Here is an 18098-nt window from a genome sequence, read left to right on the forward strand (position 1 = left end):
AAATGATTTAGCTTTACTAGATAAATGGTCTAAGCAATGGAAACTGCAGTTTAATGTTTCCAAATGTAAAATAATGCACTTGGGGAAAAGGAATCCTCAATCTGAGTATTGTATTGGCAGTTCAGTGTTGGCAAATACTTCAAAAGAAAAGGATTTAGGGGTAGTGATTTCTGACAGTCTCAAAATGGGTGAACAGTGCAGTCAGGCGGTAGGAAAAGCAAGTAGGATGCTTGGCTGCATAGCTAGAGGTATAACAAGCAGGAAGAGGGAGATTATGATCCCACTATATAGAATGCTGGTGAGACCACATTTGGAATACTGTGTTCAGTTCTGGAGACCTCACCTACAAAAAGATATTGACAAAATTGAACGGGTCCAAAGACGGGCTACAAGAATGGTGGAAGGTCTTAAGCATAAAACGTATCAGGAAAGACTTAATGAACTCAATCTGTATAGTCTGGAGGACAGAAGGAAAAGGGGGGACATGATCGAAACATTTAAATATATTAAAGGGTTAAATAAGGTCCAGGAGGGAAGTGTTTTTAATAGGAAAGTGAACACAAGAACAAGGGGACACAATCTGAAGTTAGTTGGGGGAAAGATCAAAAGCAACATGAGAAAATATTATTTTACTGAAAGAGTAGTAGATCCTTGGAACAAACTTCCAGCAGATGTGGTAGATAAATCCACAGTAACTGAATTTAAACATGCCTGGGATAAACATATATCCATCCTAAGATAAAATACAGAAAATAGTATAAGGGCAGACTAGATGGACCATGAGGTCTTTTTCTGCCGTCAGACTTCTATGTTTCTATGTTTCTATGTTTCTATCTTCCAACATAACTTTTAAGCATTTGCAAGGTGTATGTTTCAAGTATTGCACTTGGAAAAAAGTTATTAAATTTTTGTCTTGCAAAAATAATGCAAATTTAATTTTATAATTGTCTTTGTCTGTTGATGACTTACTGAGGACATTTTGTATTTTGATAGGCTAAGAAAGCCTTGAAGAATATTTTACAGAAGTGTACTCATCTGTCAGCTCTTGAGCCCTTGCTACATGATGCTCCCCCCAATATCCTGAAACATATAGTTGGTCAGTTCAGCAAGGTAAGAATCAGTCCAAGATCAATATTCCTTCTTAAGAATGGTGGCAGCTGTCAGAAGAAAACTTCCTGGACTATTTGGTTTGTATTGTTCCATTTTTGCCATTTCCCCTTTTTAGTTGGGATTTTTCAGAGGCTGCTTTGGGGGAGGGAGGGAGGGAGGTTCAGTAACTGTTTAACTAGCTGTACCTAAGTTCATTGTCTCTGTTTGCCCTAGATCAGAGAGTTAAAGTAACCTGTTTTGTACATTAAGCAAAAGTAGCCATACTATTTATATTGGCCTAACAATCTCAAAAACAACAGTTCAAGAGTCACAAAAGAACTTATTGGGTTGAATGAGCATAGCTATTAAGGACCAGATTTTAGATTCAGATTGTAATGGATAGCAGGCCAGAATCCCTGCTAAAAAGCTGTTTGTTTTATCAGCAGGTTTGTTAATTAGGCTCTATGCCTTTATACCCAAGAAGGAATAGAATGCCAGTGGACTCACCCCTTCTGATAGATTGCAAATCTCATCACTCAGTGCCACTCTGATTGCTCAGTGATCATTTGCCTTGTAATCCATCCCACCTGGATGGTCTCAGAGTGTTTAATAGAGAATAAAAAAAGAAAGCATGAAAGCTAAGCAACTTTTTTGCTTTTTATCATAAAAAATTGTCAATTGCTTTTAAAGAGAAGTATTTCCATTTATTTAATTATTAGCTCTATTACACTAAAACAGTGTTGGTGAACCTTCTCGGCACCAAGTACTGTAATGGGAGTGTGCATGCACGCGAGCAGGAGCACTGGAAACTGGAAGAGCAGCTCCACCATGTGCATGCATGGAAGCACTGGAAACTGGAAGAGCAGTTTCCCCTGATCGTCTTGTGTCCAGCATGCACATGCATGCTGGTCACCTGATAGTCTTGTTTCTGGCATGCATGAATGTGCAAAGATCAGCTGGCCAGCATGCATGTGCATACCAGAAACTGAAAGCTCAGCTTCCAGGTGCACGCATACATACCAGGAAGCTCCTGTTCCGATTTCTGGTGCTCCCACATGTGCAAAAACCAGCTGTCCAGTGCACATTTGAGAGCACCAGAAATCGGAACAGGAGCTTCCTGGTATGTATGCGTGCACCTGGAAGCAGCAGGCAACACTTGATGAGCTTGGAGAGACGGCTCTATGTGCCACTTCTGGTATGAGTGCCATAGGTTCGCCATCATGGCAATATAGTATCTCAGTAGTTTAGAATAAAACATATGAAATTGAATCTGACTTTGGTCTGTGAGTAATACATATCTATTTTTATAAGAAGAGGTCATCCTATTGTATCTCCCAGCTGTGGTTGACTCTGACCACAGAATATCTTAAAGTGGGTGGATTTAATTGGTTTATTTGGGTTTGTGGGTTTCTAATTCAGCAGAAGGTTGAGTTGGAATGAACATTAGTATCCATTGAAGCCCTGCTTTTGTAGCTTTACATAAGAGGTGGACCATCTTTGGTGAGGTACAGGAGAGGAATTCATTCTATTTACCAGTCTGTGTTATAGTTTGATGGAAGGTTCTCAGCTGAATTGATCCTGACTGCTAAATATTATAGATCCACATCACTGCTTAATGAATGTCAAATGTTAGAAATAATCATAGAGAGCAAAATTAATTTAAACTATATCTGTGTGTTTTTAAGATTTTACAAAGAAAATTATGGTATTACATTAAGTGAATAAACAAATGTATAATATATGGTAAGCAGACAGAAATAATTATGAATAAGGAATCCTAATCCCTGGTATTTCAAAGCTGTTAGATTCACTTTAAATGATACCAAGTTCAAAAATAATATTTTTTGACTCAGGTAAAGTATGTTTTCATGCATAAGACTAAAATAGCCTTGTTTCTTTACTAGTAGAAATGTGAATATAACATCATATTTGTCAGATACGATTGGTCATCTCATTATTATAGTATTAACTTTACATTTTATATTCATAGTGCAAACTGAATTAAAGTACTGTAAATTCCTCCACAGTGTTGTTTAAGTACAGAAATGTATTTTTTTCCTTCTTTCTGGATCCAAACAGGTATTTGTGGTTATTGTGCTTTAACAAATGGGTACTGCATCAGTACAGAACAAATAGCCCGTATAGTCTAGAGAGGTGCTGCTCATCATCTCAGTTCCTTTTGAGGATTACAGAAAGTAGTATCCTTAAATCTCCCTAGGAAGGATGTTTCCCAGATTTCCATCAATCATTATTATATTTTATCTTCATTGTTATGATACCACAGCTGCCTTTTCCTTACTGCATCCTTTGCAGTGATAAACCAAGTAGATAGTCTTTGAGCAATCTTAACACCACATTGAACTTGTTGTAAGCAAGCAAACAAGAATATATAGATTGGATTGAAAGAGAAATGAAATTATTTTTAAAAGAAAATAACAATCCAGATACCTCCCTCCAGAATTTATGGGATACAGCAAAAGCCTATCAAAGAGGCTTAACAATAGCCTATAAATCAAGAAAAAACAAGGAAAAAAGACAAAATCAAAAAGAGTGGATATTTAAATTAGGAAAATTAGAAAAAGAATCCCAAAAAGACCCAGGAAACCCTAATATAAGGCAACAAATTATGCTGATAAAACACAAACTAGAATTAATAGAGATAGAAGAAGTAACTAAGAAACTAAGAGAAGTAAAACAAAATCAATTTGAGCACGCAAATAAACCTGGCAGATGGCTATCGTATAAATTGAGGAAAGAAAGAGAGAAGAAATTAATCCAACAATTAACAGATAAAAAAGAAATAACACATTACCAGTTAAAAAAAAAGAAAGAAATTGCATTAGAATACTATAAAGAATTGTATAGTGAAGAAAATATTAAGGAAGAAGATATATTAAAATATTTAGAGACATGTAAAATCAATTTAATAAGTAAAGAAGATAAAGAAATATTAAACAAAGAAATAACAAAAGAAGAATTGGAAAGAACAATTATGAAACAGAATAATAATAAAACACCAGGCCCAGATGGCTTCCCAATTGAATTCTATAAAGCAACATTCCATGTAACGGGAGAATTATTATTAGAAATTTATAATAAAATGTTAACGAACGGAGAATGCCCGGTATCATGGCAAGAAGCTAACATAACGCTGATACATAAAGAAGACACAGATCCAAAGTATATTAAGAATTATAGACCAATATCCCTGTTAAATGTAGACTACAAAATCTATATGGCAATAATAGCAGACAGATTTAAAAAAATATTAAACAAAATAATACACTCTGATCAGAATGGTTTCTTACCTAACAGACAAATTAGAAATAATATAAGAATTACATTAAATATGCTAGAATATTATGAAAGCCATAATGATAAGGAGTTTGCAATACTATTTCTAGATGCTGAGAAAGCCTTCGATAACCTCAATTGGAACTTTTTCAAAAAATTAATAAATACTATGGATTTAGGAGAGAACTTTGAAAATACAATAAATAAAATATACTCCAAACAAAAGGCAAGGATAATTATAAATGGAGATTTAACCAATACATTCGATATTAAAAAAGGAGTGAGACAAGGCTGTCCACTATCTCCCTTAATATATATAATGTCTATAGAAATACTATTAAACCGAATTAGAGGGGAATCATCAATACAGGGCACCCAAATTAAACAACAAATTTATAAAACACAGGCCTTCGCTGATGATCTGGTCTTCTTCTTAGAGAATCCAGTTAGCTCAATGATATATTTAGTAAAAGAATTAGAGAACTATGGGAAAGTGGCCGGCTTAAAAATAAATAGGAACAAAACTAAAATATTAACCAAGAATTGTAATCAAGATTTAAACAAATTATTAATAAAAGAAACAGGTTTTCAAATAGAAAAGAAAATTAAATATCTAGGGATTTGGTTTACGACAAGGTATTCTTCACTGAAAGAACTAAATTATACAAAATTATTAACAAAAACAAAAGAAGATTTAGAAAAATGGTCAAAGTTAAATCTATCCTTAATGGGAAGGATCAATACAATAAAGTCTAATATACTTCCAAGGTGGCTCTATCTCTTCCAAACAGCACCAATACAACTAAACAAATCGTTCTTTGCTAAAATAAATAAAATAATTTCTAAATTTATCTGGTGCAATAAAAAACCTAGAATAAACATGAAAGCCCTACAAGATTTAAGAACAAGAGGAGGATTCGGTTTACCCAACTTAGAAATATACTACCAAGCCACTAAATTACTATGGATTAAAGAATGGGTCAACCTTGAAAATCCTAGAATTCTAACAATAGAAGGCCACGATATAAATGAAGGATGGCACGCACATTTGTGGGAAAAAGAACACTCAAAACATTCTCACTTTAAACAACACCAAATTCGAAATACACTATTGACGCACTGGCGGAAAGTCAGGAAAAAACATTACAACGAAATTCCCAGATGGTTATCCACTCTAGAAGCTCAAATTCATCCAAACATAATAAGCCAAGAACAAAAAATAACCTACGAAGCCCTATTAAATACTAAAGGAAGTCTTAAAACTAGAGAAAGACTTAAAGAGGAAGGTATAGTAATAGATTGGCTTCCATATTACCAAATTCAAAGCAGATATAAAAGGGACTTGGTACAATTTGGAATATGTAATAAACAAAATGAAATAGACAAAATATTGACAGGATCTGACAAAAAATTTATAACCAAAATGTATATTTATCTATTAAACTATGAAAACATCGAAGAAATTGTTAAACCTAACATGATATCTTGGATGACCAACTTTGGATATGCAATTCAGCTAGAAGACTGGGAAAAACTATGGTCAGTTAATTATAAGATGACTTTGTCAACACCATATAAAGAAAATCTTTATAAAATGTTCTTCCGATGGCATTATGCGCCAGCACGCCTAGCCAAAATGAATGTAAACATTAGTAACAAATGTTGGAAGTGTAAAAAAGAAGTGGGAACATACTACCACATATGGTGGCAATGTAACGAAGCAAAAAAATTTTGGATTCAAATTAGGGCATGGATGGAAGAAATATTGGGCTATAAAATTGAAATAAAACCGGAAATGTATTTATTAGGCATAATTAGAGGCAAACATAGCAAAGAAAATTACTACTTAATAAATCACTTACTTACTGCTGCAAGATTAGCATATGCACAAGTCTGGAAACAAGATAAGATTCCAAACAAAGAAACGGTAATTAAAAAAATATTAGACTGCGCCAAATTTAGCAAATTAACATACGAAATTCAAAATCAACAAAATAAGGACTATTACAAAGTGTGGGAAAAAATTTACAATTGGGTGGAAATCAAGAAAAAGGTATAGTAAATAGAATTGTTAAAAAATAAATCTTGTAAATATATTAAGTGTAAATGTTTAATGTTGTATTGTTTGATGTCTAAATGTTTGTAAGTCATATAAATAAAATAAAAATATAAATAAAAAAAAAAAAAAAATAATATTTTTTGACTCAGGTAAAGTATGTTTTCATGCATAAGACTAAAATAGCCTTGTTTCTTTACTAGTAGAAATGTGAATATAACATCATATTTGTCAGATACGATTGGTCATCTCATTATTATAGTATTAACTTTACATTTTATATTCATAGTGCAAACTGAATTAAAGTACTGTAAATTCCTCCACAGTGTTGTTTAAGTACAGAAATGTATTTTTTTCCTTCTTTCTGGATCCAAACAGGTATTTGTGGTTATTGTGCTTTAACAAATGGGTACTGCATCAGTACAGAACAAATAGCCCGTATAGTCTAGAGAGGTGCTGCTCATCATCTCAGTTCCTTTTGAGGATTACAGAAAGTAGTATCCTTAAATCTCCCTAGGAAGGATGTTTCCCAGATTTCCATCAATCATTATTATATTTTATCTTCATTGTTATGATACCACAGCTGCCTTTTCCTTACTGCATCCTTTGCAGTGATAAACCAAGTAGATAGTCTTTGAGCAATCTTAACACCACATTGAACTTGTTGTAAGCAAGCAAATCATTATTGCCTTTTGTAGATTTTATTGTCAGAGCAGATTTTAAAGGCCGCCAGTCCAAGCTCACCTCTTATTTTTACATCACATTTATTTTCAGCTAAAGTTCCTACTTAGACACAAAATTTACACTGAAGATTAGAAATTGGACTTACAGTTTCACACAGCTACTATCTCCAAAATGGTTCCCTCTATTGTATCAGTGTTTTTGGCTTCTCCAGTCCTCTGAAAATCATAACTTGCCTCTGAATTTGAAGTGTAAATACTTATAGATGGTGAAGCATTTCATAATAAGGCCAAGTCTTTTGAGCAAATCCAGTTTTTCTCTCTTATAATAGTAGTTCTTGTTTCTCAGATTCTAGAACTATCAGTTATCTGTCCTATGTTATCTCTGAAAATCTGGAGTCACTACTTTAAAGCAAGATTGTACTTTCCTTTGTCATGGACATTTTAGGCTTAATATTGGCTCCTTGATTTTCTGCAAATACCTACAGTATGTTTGGGCATCTTTGTAGAGCATTTCTAGATGGAAAGGGACTATTGTACTCAGGGATGTTCAAAGAGTTAAGACAGCTGGATTTTGTATGTGTGGGAGACTGAATAATTCAGTAATTACTATTGTTGTGAACAGGAGTGTAATACTGTAATTGCTTTCAGATGCTTGTTGCTGCCTATTGTTCTAGAAAAGAATATTTCATAAACTGCAATGACATTGATTATTTTTCCTACTCCAATACTACTTTCATAGTATGTGGATACTTTAAGTTTCTACAACTGCTATAACACTTTTGTCGAAGTTGGTAGGAAGAGTTATGCTAGTGGTTTTCCTTATAATCAAAGTAACATAAAAATGGCAAACCTCTTTACTATTATTATCATTCTTCCCCAACACTGATAAAATGCTGTCTAAATGACTGTTTCACAATGGTCTTACAGAAAATTTAGGCAGATTTACTGTTATTTCTATTACTTAAACTTTCAAAAGATAAGCAGATTCATGTTCAGAAATAGCAGAGTGACAGGTTATCAATGGAAGCACTTCCAATCTTGTGATCTGCTTGGACAGTGTGAAAGTAGCTAACTTTTCTATCGTAGAATCCCAAATGCAGTTGCTCAAGGCTGCTTCCTATTCTGCCTCTTATGTGAAGTGAATCGCTGTTCCCTTTAATTGCCAAGATAAAATATTTATTTTATTTATTTATTTTGTCAAATAATTATAGGGTGATAATTTGTACAAATAAAACATTAGATAAGTAATGATAAAAAGTAACAAAAGAAGACAATAGGACAGGGATGGTAGGCACAGTGGTGCGCTTATGCACCTCCCTTACAGACCTCTTAGAAAGGGGGAGAGGTCAACTGTAGATAGTCTAAGGCAGTGATGGGCAACCTTTTGAGCTTGGTGTGTCAAAATTCGCCAAAAAACTGAGCATAACTCGGGTGGTGTGTCACCTTGAGAAAAAAACATAATTTTGTGATATTTATAGTTTAAATAACAAATATGCAGAATTATTTAACTTACCTACTTAGTGATTTCTTTGTTAATCTGTCAGTTGGTTTCTTTTGTTGGTCTTGCTGTTATTTAACTTGTGTGGGGTGCCATGAACTAAGATAAGTGAGGGGGAGGGGGAATTGTTCCAGTGATGGCGAACCTGTGGCAGTCCAGCTGGACTGCCACAGGTTCGCCATCACTGATTTAGTGACTTTTTTGTTGCTGAATTTCATTGGCTAAATCTTCAATTGAAGGTTGGTATTTTGTAGATAGGTAGATAAACAAACAAATAAATAAATATAAATATAAATAAATAATAAATCCCTTCTTTTTTATTAAAAGAAATTAATAATAAAACAAAACCAAACTCTATTACTATTAAAACTAAAACAACCAGCAAATTCAAAAACATAACTATTAATAAAAACAGGTGAGGGTTGGGGTTTTTTTTCTCTGTTATTATTTAAGTGCTTTTACCATATGCTTTAAATCAAGAGTCACTTCTCTCTCTCTTTCTCTCTCTTTCCTGTCATTCTCTGCCTCAATCATTTTCTCATTTCTCTTTTTTTCTCCCCTTTATTCTATCATTTCTCTCTCTCTCTTCCTATCTTCTCTCTCACACTCTTTCTCTCTCTCTCCCTTCCTTTCTTTCCTTCTCTCTTCCTTCCACTTTTTTCTCTTTCTCTCTCTCTTTTCCTTCCTTCCCCTCTTCCCCTCCCTCTCTTTCTCCCTCTCTCCCTTTATAACACCGTTCTGGAAGACGAGCAGGGAGCAGAGGGGCGAGGGGTGCAGACCCTGAAATAGGCCTGCAACCCATCCCCTTGCTCCCAGCGGCCCCTGCGAGCCAACCACCGTTCGTGGTGGGCTCCGACGCTTGGCGCCGCGCCAATCAGCTGGGAGGCGGTGCCCTGCCCCCCCCAGCTGAAACTGACATCTGGCCAGGGCGATTCTTCCCCCGGCTGGACAGGCATGCTTCTGCTGCCAAAGGCAGCGTGTGGGCGAGCCTGCGCTCTGCGCAGGCGCGCCCAGCTGGGAGGCGGTGTTCTCACCCCTCCCAGCCATCGCAAATATCGGCCGGGCGAAAATCGCCTGGCCTCTTAATTAAGGGGAGAGGAAAAATAATAATAATAATAATTGCGGTTACAATTGCACTCCCTAAAGCTCCCTGTTTCTCCGGCGGCTGCGTGTCACCGAGAATGGCTACGCGTGTCAGTGCTGACACGCGTGTCATAGGTTCGCCATCACTGGTCTAAGGTTAAAGGTTTTGGGGTTAGGAGTAGAAACCACAGAATCAGGTAGTGCATTCCAGGTGTTGATTACTCTGTGGCTGAAGTCGTATTTTTTGCAGTCAATATTCAAGTGACATTTCTTCATGGATGAGACCAACAAAGTGCAACATGCTGTTATTGCCAGTTGGAACAGACACATTCTTCCAGTAATCATGAACTGTGGTTGTATCTTTGACTCTTCTAGAGATATTTCTTTTGTAGAGATGGGTCAGTTGGCAATATAGTCACAGCTTTTAACTTTGTGTATGAACTAGATATTTATATGCAAATGGACGTGTCCCTTAGCATTTTGACATTACCTGTTGCTTTCCATGGTGACCTGACCCACTTTGGATGTTCTTAAATTGCTCATTTTATGTGGAGCAAAGAAAAAATGGACAAATTGCTTTGCTGTAATTCATCCCATCCCTCAAATGACAAAATGGTAAAGAGAATAATGATAAAGTTGTTAAACCCAATCTCTTTAACACATTCTTTGGCTCCGTCTTTGTAAACAGCAATAGCTCGGGCCCAATATTTCCTAGTCGCATCCCAAAAATTGCAACACTAACACAAATCGATTTTAGAGAAGATAATGTTGGAAAAGCATTATGCAGCCTGAAACCATCTCTATCTGTTGGACCTGACATTCTATGTGCGTATTTTTTAAAAAGCTCTCCACAACTTTAGCGGAACCTCAGCATAATTTTTGAAAAATCCGTCAGGACTAGCCTTTTTCCTAACTTATGGTTACTAGCCACAGTCATCCCCATCTTCAAAAATGGAGATCCAAGTAATGTTGATAATTACAGACCAAACTCTTAATGTTGTGTCACCTGCAAAGTCATGGAATCAATCATAAATCAATCCATCATCCTTCACCTAGAAACTAACAACGTACTCTCTAACAAACAATTTGGCTTCAGAAAAAAATTATCCACTAACCTGCAATTCCTATGCTGCAAAAACATATGGACTTCACAACTTGATCAAGGTAAATCAATAGATGCAATTTACATAGACTTTTGTAAAGCCTTTGATTCAGTAGTACATGACAAACTACTTCGAAAACTAAAATCTTATGACAACTCTGGTTCCCTTCATGATTGGATAACTCCATTCAAACAGACATAAAATAGTTAAAATAGGGAGTGCCTTATCAAATCCTGCACCTATCAACAGTGGTATCCCTTAAGACAGTATTCTAGGACCAACACTATTCATTCTTTACATAAGCAACCTTAGTGATCATATTATAAATAATTGTGTTCTCTTTGCTGGCAATGTTAAACTATTCAACACCATTGACAATATTTCTACCCTTCAAAAAGACCTAGACCATATATCGCAATAGTCTGATAACTGACAACTTCAAATCTCAACACATCTTACACACAAATCTTACACATCGGCAAAAAGAATCAGGACACAAAATACAAACTTGGAGGACACAATCTTTTAGATGACCCTCTGGAGTACTCATATATAACAACTTAAGTGTCAGAGCCCATTGTAACAACATTGCCAAAACTGCACTAACAGTTGTTAACCAATCTTGCATTGTTCCTTCTCTGGCAATATTAAACTGCAAACCAGAGCATACAAAACATTTGCCAGACTAATCCTTGAATACAGCTCACCTGCCTGGAACCCGCACTGCATATCAGACATTAATACAATTGAGAGAGCCCAGAAATATTTCACAAGAAGAGTCTTCCACTTTTTTGCTCACAACAGAATACCTTATTCCACCAGACTTGAAATTTTGGCCTTGGAAAACCTAGAGCTACATCACCTTCGATCTGATCTAAATTTAGTTCATAAAATCATCTACCACAATGTCCTACCAGTCAATGAATACTTCAACTTCAACCGTAACAACACACGCTCACAAAATAGATTCAAACTCAATGTAAACCGCTCGAAACTTGACTGCAGAAAATATGACTTCAGCAACAGAATGATCAATGCATGGAATGCATTACCTGACTCTGTGGTTTCTTCCCCAAATCCTATCGTGCCTACTGTCCCTGTCCTACTCTCCTATTGTCCAAATTTACTTATACCTACTTGCTTTAGTTTATGCTTATACCTATATCTTGCATACGTTTTGACTAGTAATAGTAATAGTAATAATAAAACAACAATAATAATCTGTGAATTGTCATCTGTGTGCTTTTATTACCTTTTCTTGGACAAGTCAAGATCTGATGAGTATTATTGGTTTTCCTGAGTGAGGAATAGCTGTGTGAGCTCAAGAAATTGAAAGATAGAGCACTACCTCTTGATATATGTCATTTTCAGGAATAGATGATTAGTAAAAAAACTCACATTTGCAGTTCAGCAACATATTTTTCTCCTTTGTATATTATTTTTTTGGCAACAATGCTCATGTCCTCATCTGTTAATCTAGACTTGAATGAAGAACATTTGCTAAATTGTGCTCATTCTTTTGCATCTCAGCTTCACATTAATATTAAGTTTCAAAGAAAATAAGAACTTTTGAGTAGGGAAATTGAATTCTTGAATTTGTTTTCTTTCAATAGGTTCTGCCACATGATTCCAAAGCCCGGCGTCTTTTTGTAACAAGTGGTGGTCTTAAAAAAGTTCAGGAGATAGAAGCAGAACCTGGCTCATTACTTCAAGAGTATATCAACACAATTAATAATTGTTATCCAGAAGAAATAGTCAGGTGAGGCTGGAAAATAATTAATTTCACGTATTCTATATTTAAACAATTATAGTTATTATTATTATTATTATTATTATTATTATTATTATTATTATTATTTATTTAGATTTGTATGCCGCCCCTCTCCGCAGACTCGGGGCGGCTCACAACAAAGTGAAAAACAATTTATAACAAATCTAAATTTCTACTAAAAACATTTTAAAAACCCCATTTTCTAAACACACATACATACACACATACCAGTCATAAATTGTATATGCCCGGGGGAGATGTCTCAGTTCCCCCATGCCTGACGACACAGGTGGGTCTTAAGGAGCTTACGAAAGGCAAGGAGAGTAGGGGCAGTTCTAATCTCCGGGGGGAGTTGGTTCCAGAGGGTTGGGGCCGCCACAGAGAAGGCTCTTCCCCTGGGACATTGTTTAGTTGACGGGACCCGGAGAAGGCCCACTCTGTGGGACCTAATCGGTCGCTGGGATTTGTGCGGCAGCAGGCGGTCTCGGAGATATTCTGGTCCAGTGCCATGAAGGGCTTTAAAGGTCATAACCAACACTTTGAATTGTGACCGGAAGTTGATCGGCAACCAATGCAGTTTCTTTAGTTAACTTTCTAATAATGGCATTTTATTAGGCATTACCATAACAGTTGCATAGTCAATACTTAACAGATTAACAGAGTTGGAATGGACTTTGCAGGTCATGTAGTCCAATCCCTTGGCCAAGCAGGAAACCCTTACATCTGCCTGTACCTAGGATCAAACTCACAACCTCCTGATTTTGAGGCAAGAGCTCCATCTCTGGGTTGTACAAGTATTCAGTGGTTCTGGGATTATGAACTGTTATTTGCTTTGGAATCTACAAAACTAGATATATGTTAATTTCTATTTCATTCCTGTCCCTGAGGATATTTAGAAGTAGTTTTTCATTAAGAAGTAAAAAAAAAAGTCTTATCCAAAGAATATTTTTTAAAAGAATTTTAATTTATTTCTATTTTTTTTTTAACTTTTTGATTGCTCATCTTACCACAGAGTAATTGTAAGTGGGGAATGACCAGATTTATTACTGAACTATACAATAAAATGTATTTCTTTATTACCATCCATCTATTAAGTTCAGTCTAGGTCAGTGAGGGCAAACCTATGGCATGGATACCACAGCTGGCACATGGAGCCATATCTGTTGGCACCCAAGCTGTTGCCCTAGCTCAGCTCCAATGTGTACGTGTGTGCTGGCCAGCTGATTTTTGGTTCACAGAGGCACTGGGAGGGCGTTTTTGGCTTCCTGAGAGCCTCCAAGGGGCTGGGAGAGAGCATTTTTACCCTCCCCCAGCTCCAGGAAAGCCTTTGGAGCCTGGGAAGAGCCTACTGGGCCCATCAGAAGTTGGGAAAGAGGCCGTTTCTGCCTCCAAAGGGCCTCCAGAGTGTGGGGGAAGCTGTTTTCGCCTCCCCCAGACATTGAATTATGGATGTGGGCACTTGTGCATGCGCGATAGCGCTTGCCCACACTCTTTTGGCACCCGAGGAAGAAATGATTTGCCATCACTGGTCTAGGTGATGCACTTTATGTATGTATGTCACATGGCATCACTATAAACATATAGTTATGTAATCTGAAGCAATCCTTAACAAGAAATCCTGAAATGCTTTTTTTAGTTTGGTGTCCACTAAAATAGAAAAGTTCAAGAAGCCAGTACTAGAAGACAGCATGGAGGTGGCCCCAGTAAATATGCTAAGATGGTTGATTACTTGGAAATCTACAAATAATATAGGAAATAGTTCAGAACTTCTAGACTAGGAGTATCAAACTTGTGACCCATGGGAAGAAATGCATCACATACTGGTCCCACCTCACCTGGTTTAGAGAAGGAGAAAAAGGTTCCAATACGTGATGTGACATGGCTGTGATGATACAAGTTTGACACTCCTGTTCTAGATCAGTGTTTCCCAACCATGGCAACTTGAAGAGATCTGGACTTCAACTCCCAGAATTCCCCAGCCAGCATTCCCCAGCCAGCGGAGTTGAAGTCCAGATCTCTTCAAATTGCCAAGGTTGGGAAACACAATTCTAGATGGTAGTTGACCTGTTAGTGATCTCAAGGTGACCTCTGACTAGCAAAATGGCTTTGGATAAAGAAAACGCATTAAGAGGATAGCTCCACATTGCCATATAGCTTACCTTAGTTTGTCAAAATCTAAGCCCTCTCTTTTCCCTGTGCCCTCCAAGCCCTGCTTTCAGATATATAGAACTGAATTGGTTATAAATGGGTTCTATACAGTAACTGAGTTAAAAATATAGTTGTGTGCCCAGCACTCCTAATTCTATGCCATACATATGTATCCCCTCTACTGGTCAGCTGCATTTTCAATAAACTAATGCTATCATCATTCTAATTAACTTATAAAATTATTTTAATGCACGTCTCATAAAAGCTCCTTGGTTGCTACCCTTTGAAAGCACATACCTTAGTTAGAGATGATGTTAAATTTGAGAATTTTCTGACCTGATACCAACTAGATACATTACAACTCCAGATATTTCCAATAACCATGTGTGGTAATTTTAGTGTATTTGGAAGGAATACAATGGGAAAGAGTATATTAGACTGGGTATCAGTATGCTTCATCTTATTGAATTTATATTGAGATACATCAGGTGCTTTTCTTTTTTTAAAAAAAATCTATGGTTTGAATTCATGGATTTTAATCAGAAGAAATCCTAAGTAGCAAGTAATATAGTGTCAGTTTTTTAATATAACAGAATTATTTAAATCCTCTAATGTTCACAGTACCAAAAAACATTGTAGCATTCATTGTCATAGTAAAGTGTACATAATCCTGATTATTTTATTAGTTTAATATTTCCAATTGCTTTTAGTTTCACTTAGTAATGAAGACTTTATTCATCTACACATTAGTATTCGGTTTAACTATGTCCTTCCCCATCAAAAGGATTTACTGCTTGGTTTGCATATTTTATTTATTTGATTTAGGCACCATCTCTGATTTTAAAAGAGTTTCTCCCCTAATTTTTTTTGTCTCCCAACATTTTTTTTTTGTCCTAAAAGGTGGAGGCTGCTTTTAAATTTGACCTTTGTACTGGGATCCGAGGGAAGATGGGACCTTTATTCTTTGATTGCCTATCCAAGAATCTATACACAGACAGAAATTAATCATTCAAATAAAATTTCAAAAGAGTTCAGGCAGTGCTAAAGAAATGTTCTGTGGACAAACCTTTGCAAAATAAAATAGTATTTTATTTTGCAGTTGTATAATAAAGTAAGGAAAATCTCCCTACCAAACATACAGAAACTGAGTTTTACTGCAAGGAACAAAGACTTGTTCTTGGATGTGTATTTCTAGTTAAATGACAAAATACATCCTAAAAATGAGTGAGGTTGTTAAGAATCATATCCTGTAGGTTATAAGGTATTCCCATTTGGGTTTCCTAAATTAAACCCAAACTTTTTCTTGTTAAATTACTACAGGAATTTTTTTTTGGATAGATATAAGATTTAGGTACAAAATCCAGGTTAAGATACAGTTAGATGCTAAGAGTGCAATGCTCTTTTCCCGTGATTCCCAAAGTACTGCTGTTAAATTGCCCCCAGCAAGCCTACTATATAAAATGGGCAGAAGTTGAACAAATATTTTGGTATTTACTTTACTTCTAATCTAATCTGATACCAAATATATTTGGAGCATGCACTTTTTTTCCCTGTGGGTTTGAAGAGAAATCATCCTTCATGAAACAAGTATTCTAGCCTTTTAGCCTAATTTTTATTTCCCAAATGCAATCTGAATTATACACAATTCTACTGATTTTAAGTATGCTTAATTTTTTGCTGGGTTACAGCATTAGTATTTAACATGATACATTTTTAATAAAATAACCTTTACTTCTCTTTCAGATATTACTCTCCTGGATATTCTGAAGCACTTCTGGAAAGGGTAGAAAATTATCAACCAGTTCTATAAATTTTTCATCTTTATAAGAAAGAGAGGAAGAAACCCCCCTTTTTCTTATCTCTGTTTTGAGTGGCAAGCAAATATAGTTTGGCCAAGACTGGTGTGGGAAATATTTAACCTTCTGATATGCTACCAATCAGTTATGACAACAGGAAGACATACCATTTCCACCTTTCATCCACAGTTGACTTCTAGAATTCACGCTAAGAAAAAAGACTGTCATATGCCAATTTTAAGAGAACAGTGTTTTTCAGTACTTTTGCAAGTCCAAGTACACGGAGGCCAGAACTCTATCTGAATGCATCTGAAATTTGCTAAATAGCTTGTACCATCAAATTTTCTTTGATGAAGAATTACAACATTATCCAGTAAGCACCAGAGCTGTACATTTGTTATTCTTTTTGCTAAGGCTTGTGGTTCAGTCTAAGCAGAAATTACCTATTATTCTTGTACTTCCACTTTCTTGATTATCTCCCCACTATTGTCTCTCTTCTGGTACTTGCAGTAAACCAATGAATGTTTGACCTTTTAAGAACCAAGCTTTTGTTGTACTGTTTCATTTATCACTTCTAGAAGTAGCTTTAAGAGAACTGGTATTTAGGAAAGGAACTATTTGTAAGAATGGGAAAGCAATTGTGAAGTAGAAGTGGAGAAAAGGTAAGTATGGTACTGAACCTTGCTTAAAGATGTAGGAATACACAATTTTTTTTCAGAATTTATAAGGGTAGTTACCCTCTTTTAAACACACTTCAATAATTCCTTCATTAAACAACATAGCACCATATAATAGAAAAATAGAACTCAATATGCATTGTCAAATGCAAATAACATTTGTTTTGTGAAGCCAACGTTGTTTTCCTTTTGTCTTTGTCTCTGGCCTAAGTTTCCAGGTTAAAAGGCTCAGCATTTGAGAAGGTTAAAAGGTTCAGTATTTCAAAAAACAAAACTTAGCTTTTCAGGGGCTGCATATAAATAATATTACAAAATGAATGCATCCTGGGTTTCTGTTCTGTCTGGGTCCCCCCAGACGCCAACACCAACCAAAAAGAGTATCCAGACACACTGGTAAAAAGCAAAGGCAGTTTATATACTGGAAAGCAAACACAGGTAACAAAAACTGTTCTGACAGACAGGAACACTATGAAGCTTCCCAGAGGTTTCACGAAGGCCAGGCAATAAAACAGGATTCTTGCTGGCAAAAACAACACTGGAGATAATAAAACCCATGCCTCCCCCAAGTCTTTCAGACTTCTAGGCCACAAGCCAAGATCAGAGATGCCAAGAATCAAAGCAAGGTCACAGGACTCCCAGTTGATAACTCTCCACAAGACTGTAAGGGTGGGCCTGCCTTTTCAACCCTGCTGAGGAAAACCACACCCAAACCCAGCTGTTGCCAATTCAGGGATGGAAATACCTTTCTAATTGGCCCCTTCTTTGAGCTGCACATCTCTGCCTCATGTCTATTATAGCCTGTGTGTCTTCATCCAATGAATCCAGGCTACTAGCTGGGGAGAGGCCCCCCCCGGGGGTCTCAGGCTGCTCTCCCTCCTCCTCTTCCTGATGTTCCTCTCC

The 18098-nt window shown here is 36.2% G+C and overlaps 1 protein-coding gene across 3 annotated transcripts in view; it reads left to right on the plus strand.

The window, feature by feature from the left end:
• Nucleotides 1–17065, plus strand: part of SPAG6 (sperm associated antigen 6) — a 72694-nt gene extending 55629 nt beyond the window's left edge. For all 3 annotated transcript variants that reach the window (XM_070728116.1, XM_070728117.1, XM_070728118.1), the window contains 3 exons: nucleotides 994–1110; nucleotides 12420–12565; nucleotides 16469–17065. In XM_070728116.1, coding sequence (XP_070584217.1) covers nucleotides 994–1110; nucleotides 12420–12565; nucleotides 16469–16535 — 330 coding nt within the window. In that variant the 3' untranslated portion in view covers nucleotides 16536–17065. The remainder of the gene's footprint in view (nucleotides 1–993; nucleotides 1111–12419; nucleotides 12566–16468) is intronic.
• Nucleotides 17066–18098: the final 1033 nt, after the last annotated feature.

The sequence above is a fragment of the Erythrolamprus reginae genome, chromosome Z (assembly GCF_031021105.1).
Source record: "Erythrolamprus reginae isolate rEryReg1 chromosome Z, rEryReg1.hap1, whole genome shotgun sequence".
Lineage (NCBI taxonomy): Eukaryota > Metazoa > Chordata > Lepidosauria > Squamata > Dipsadidae > Erythrolamprus > Erythrolamprus reginae.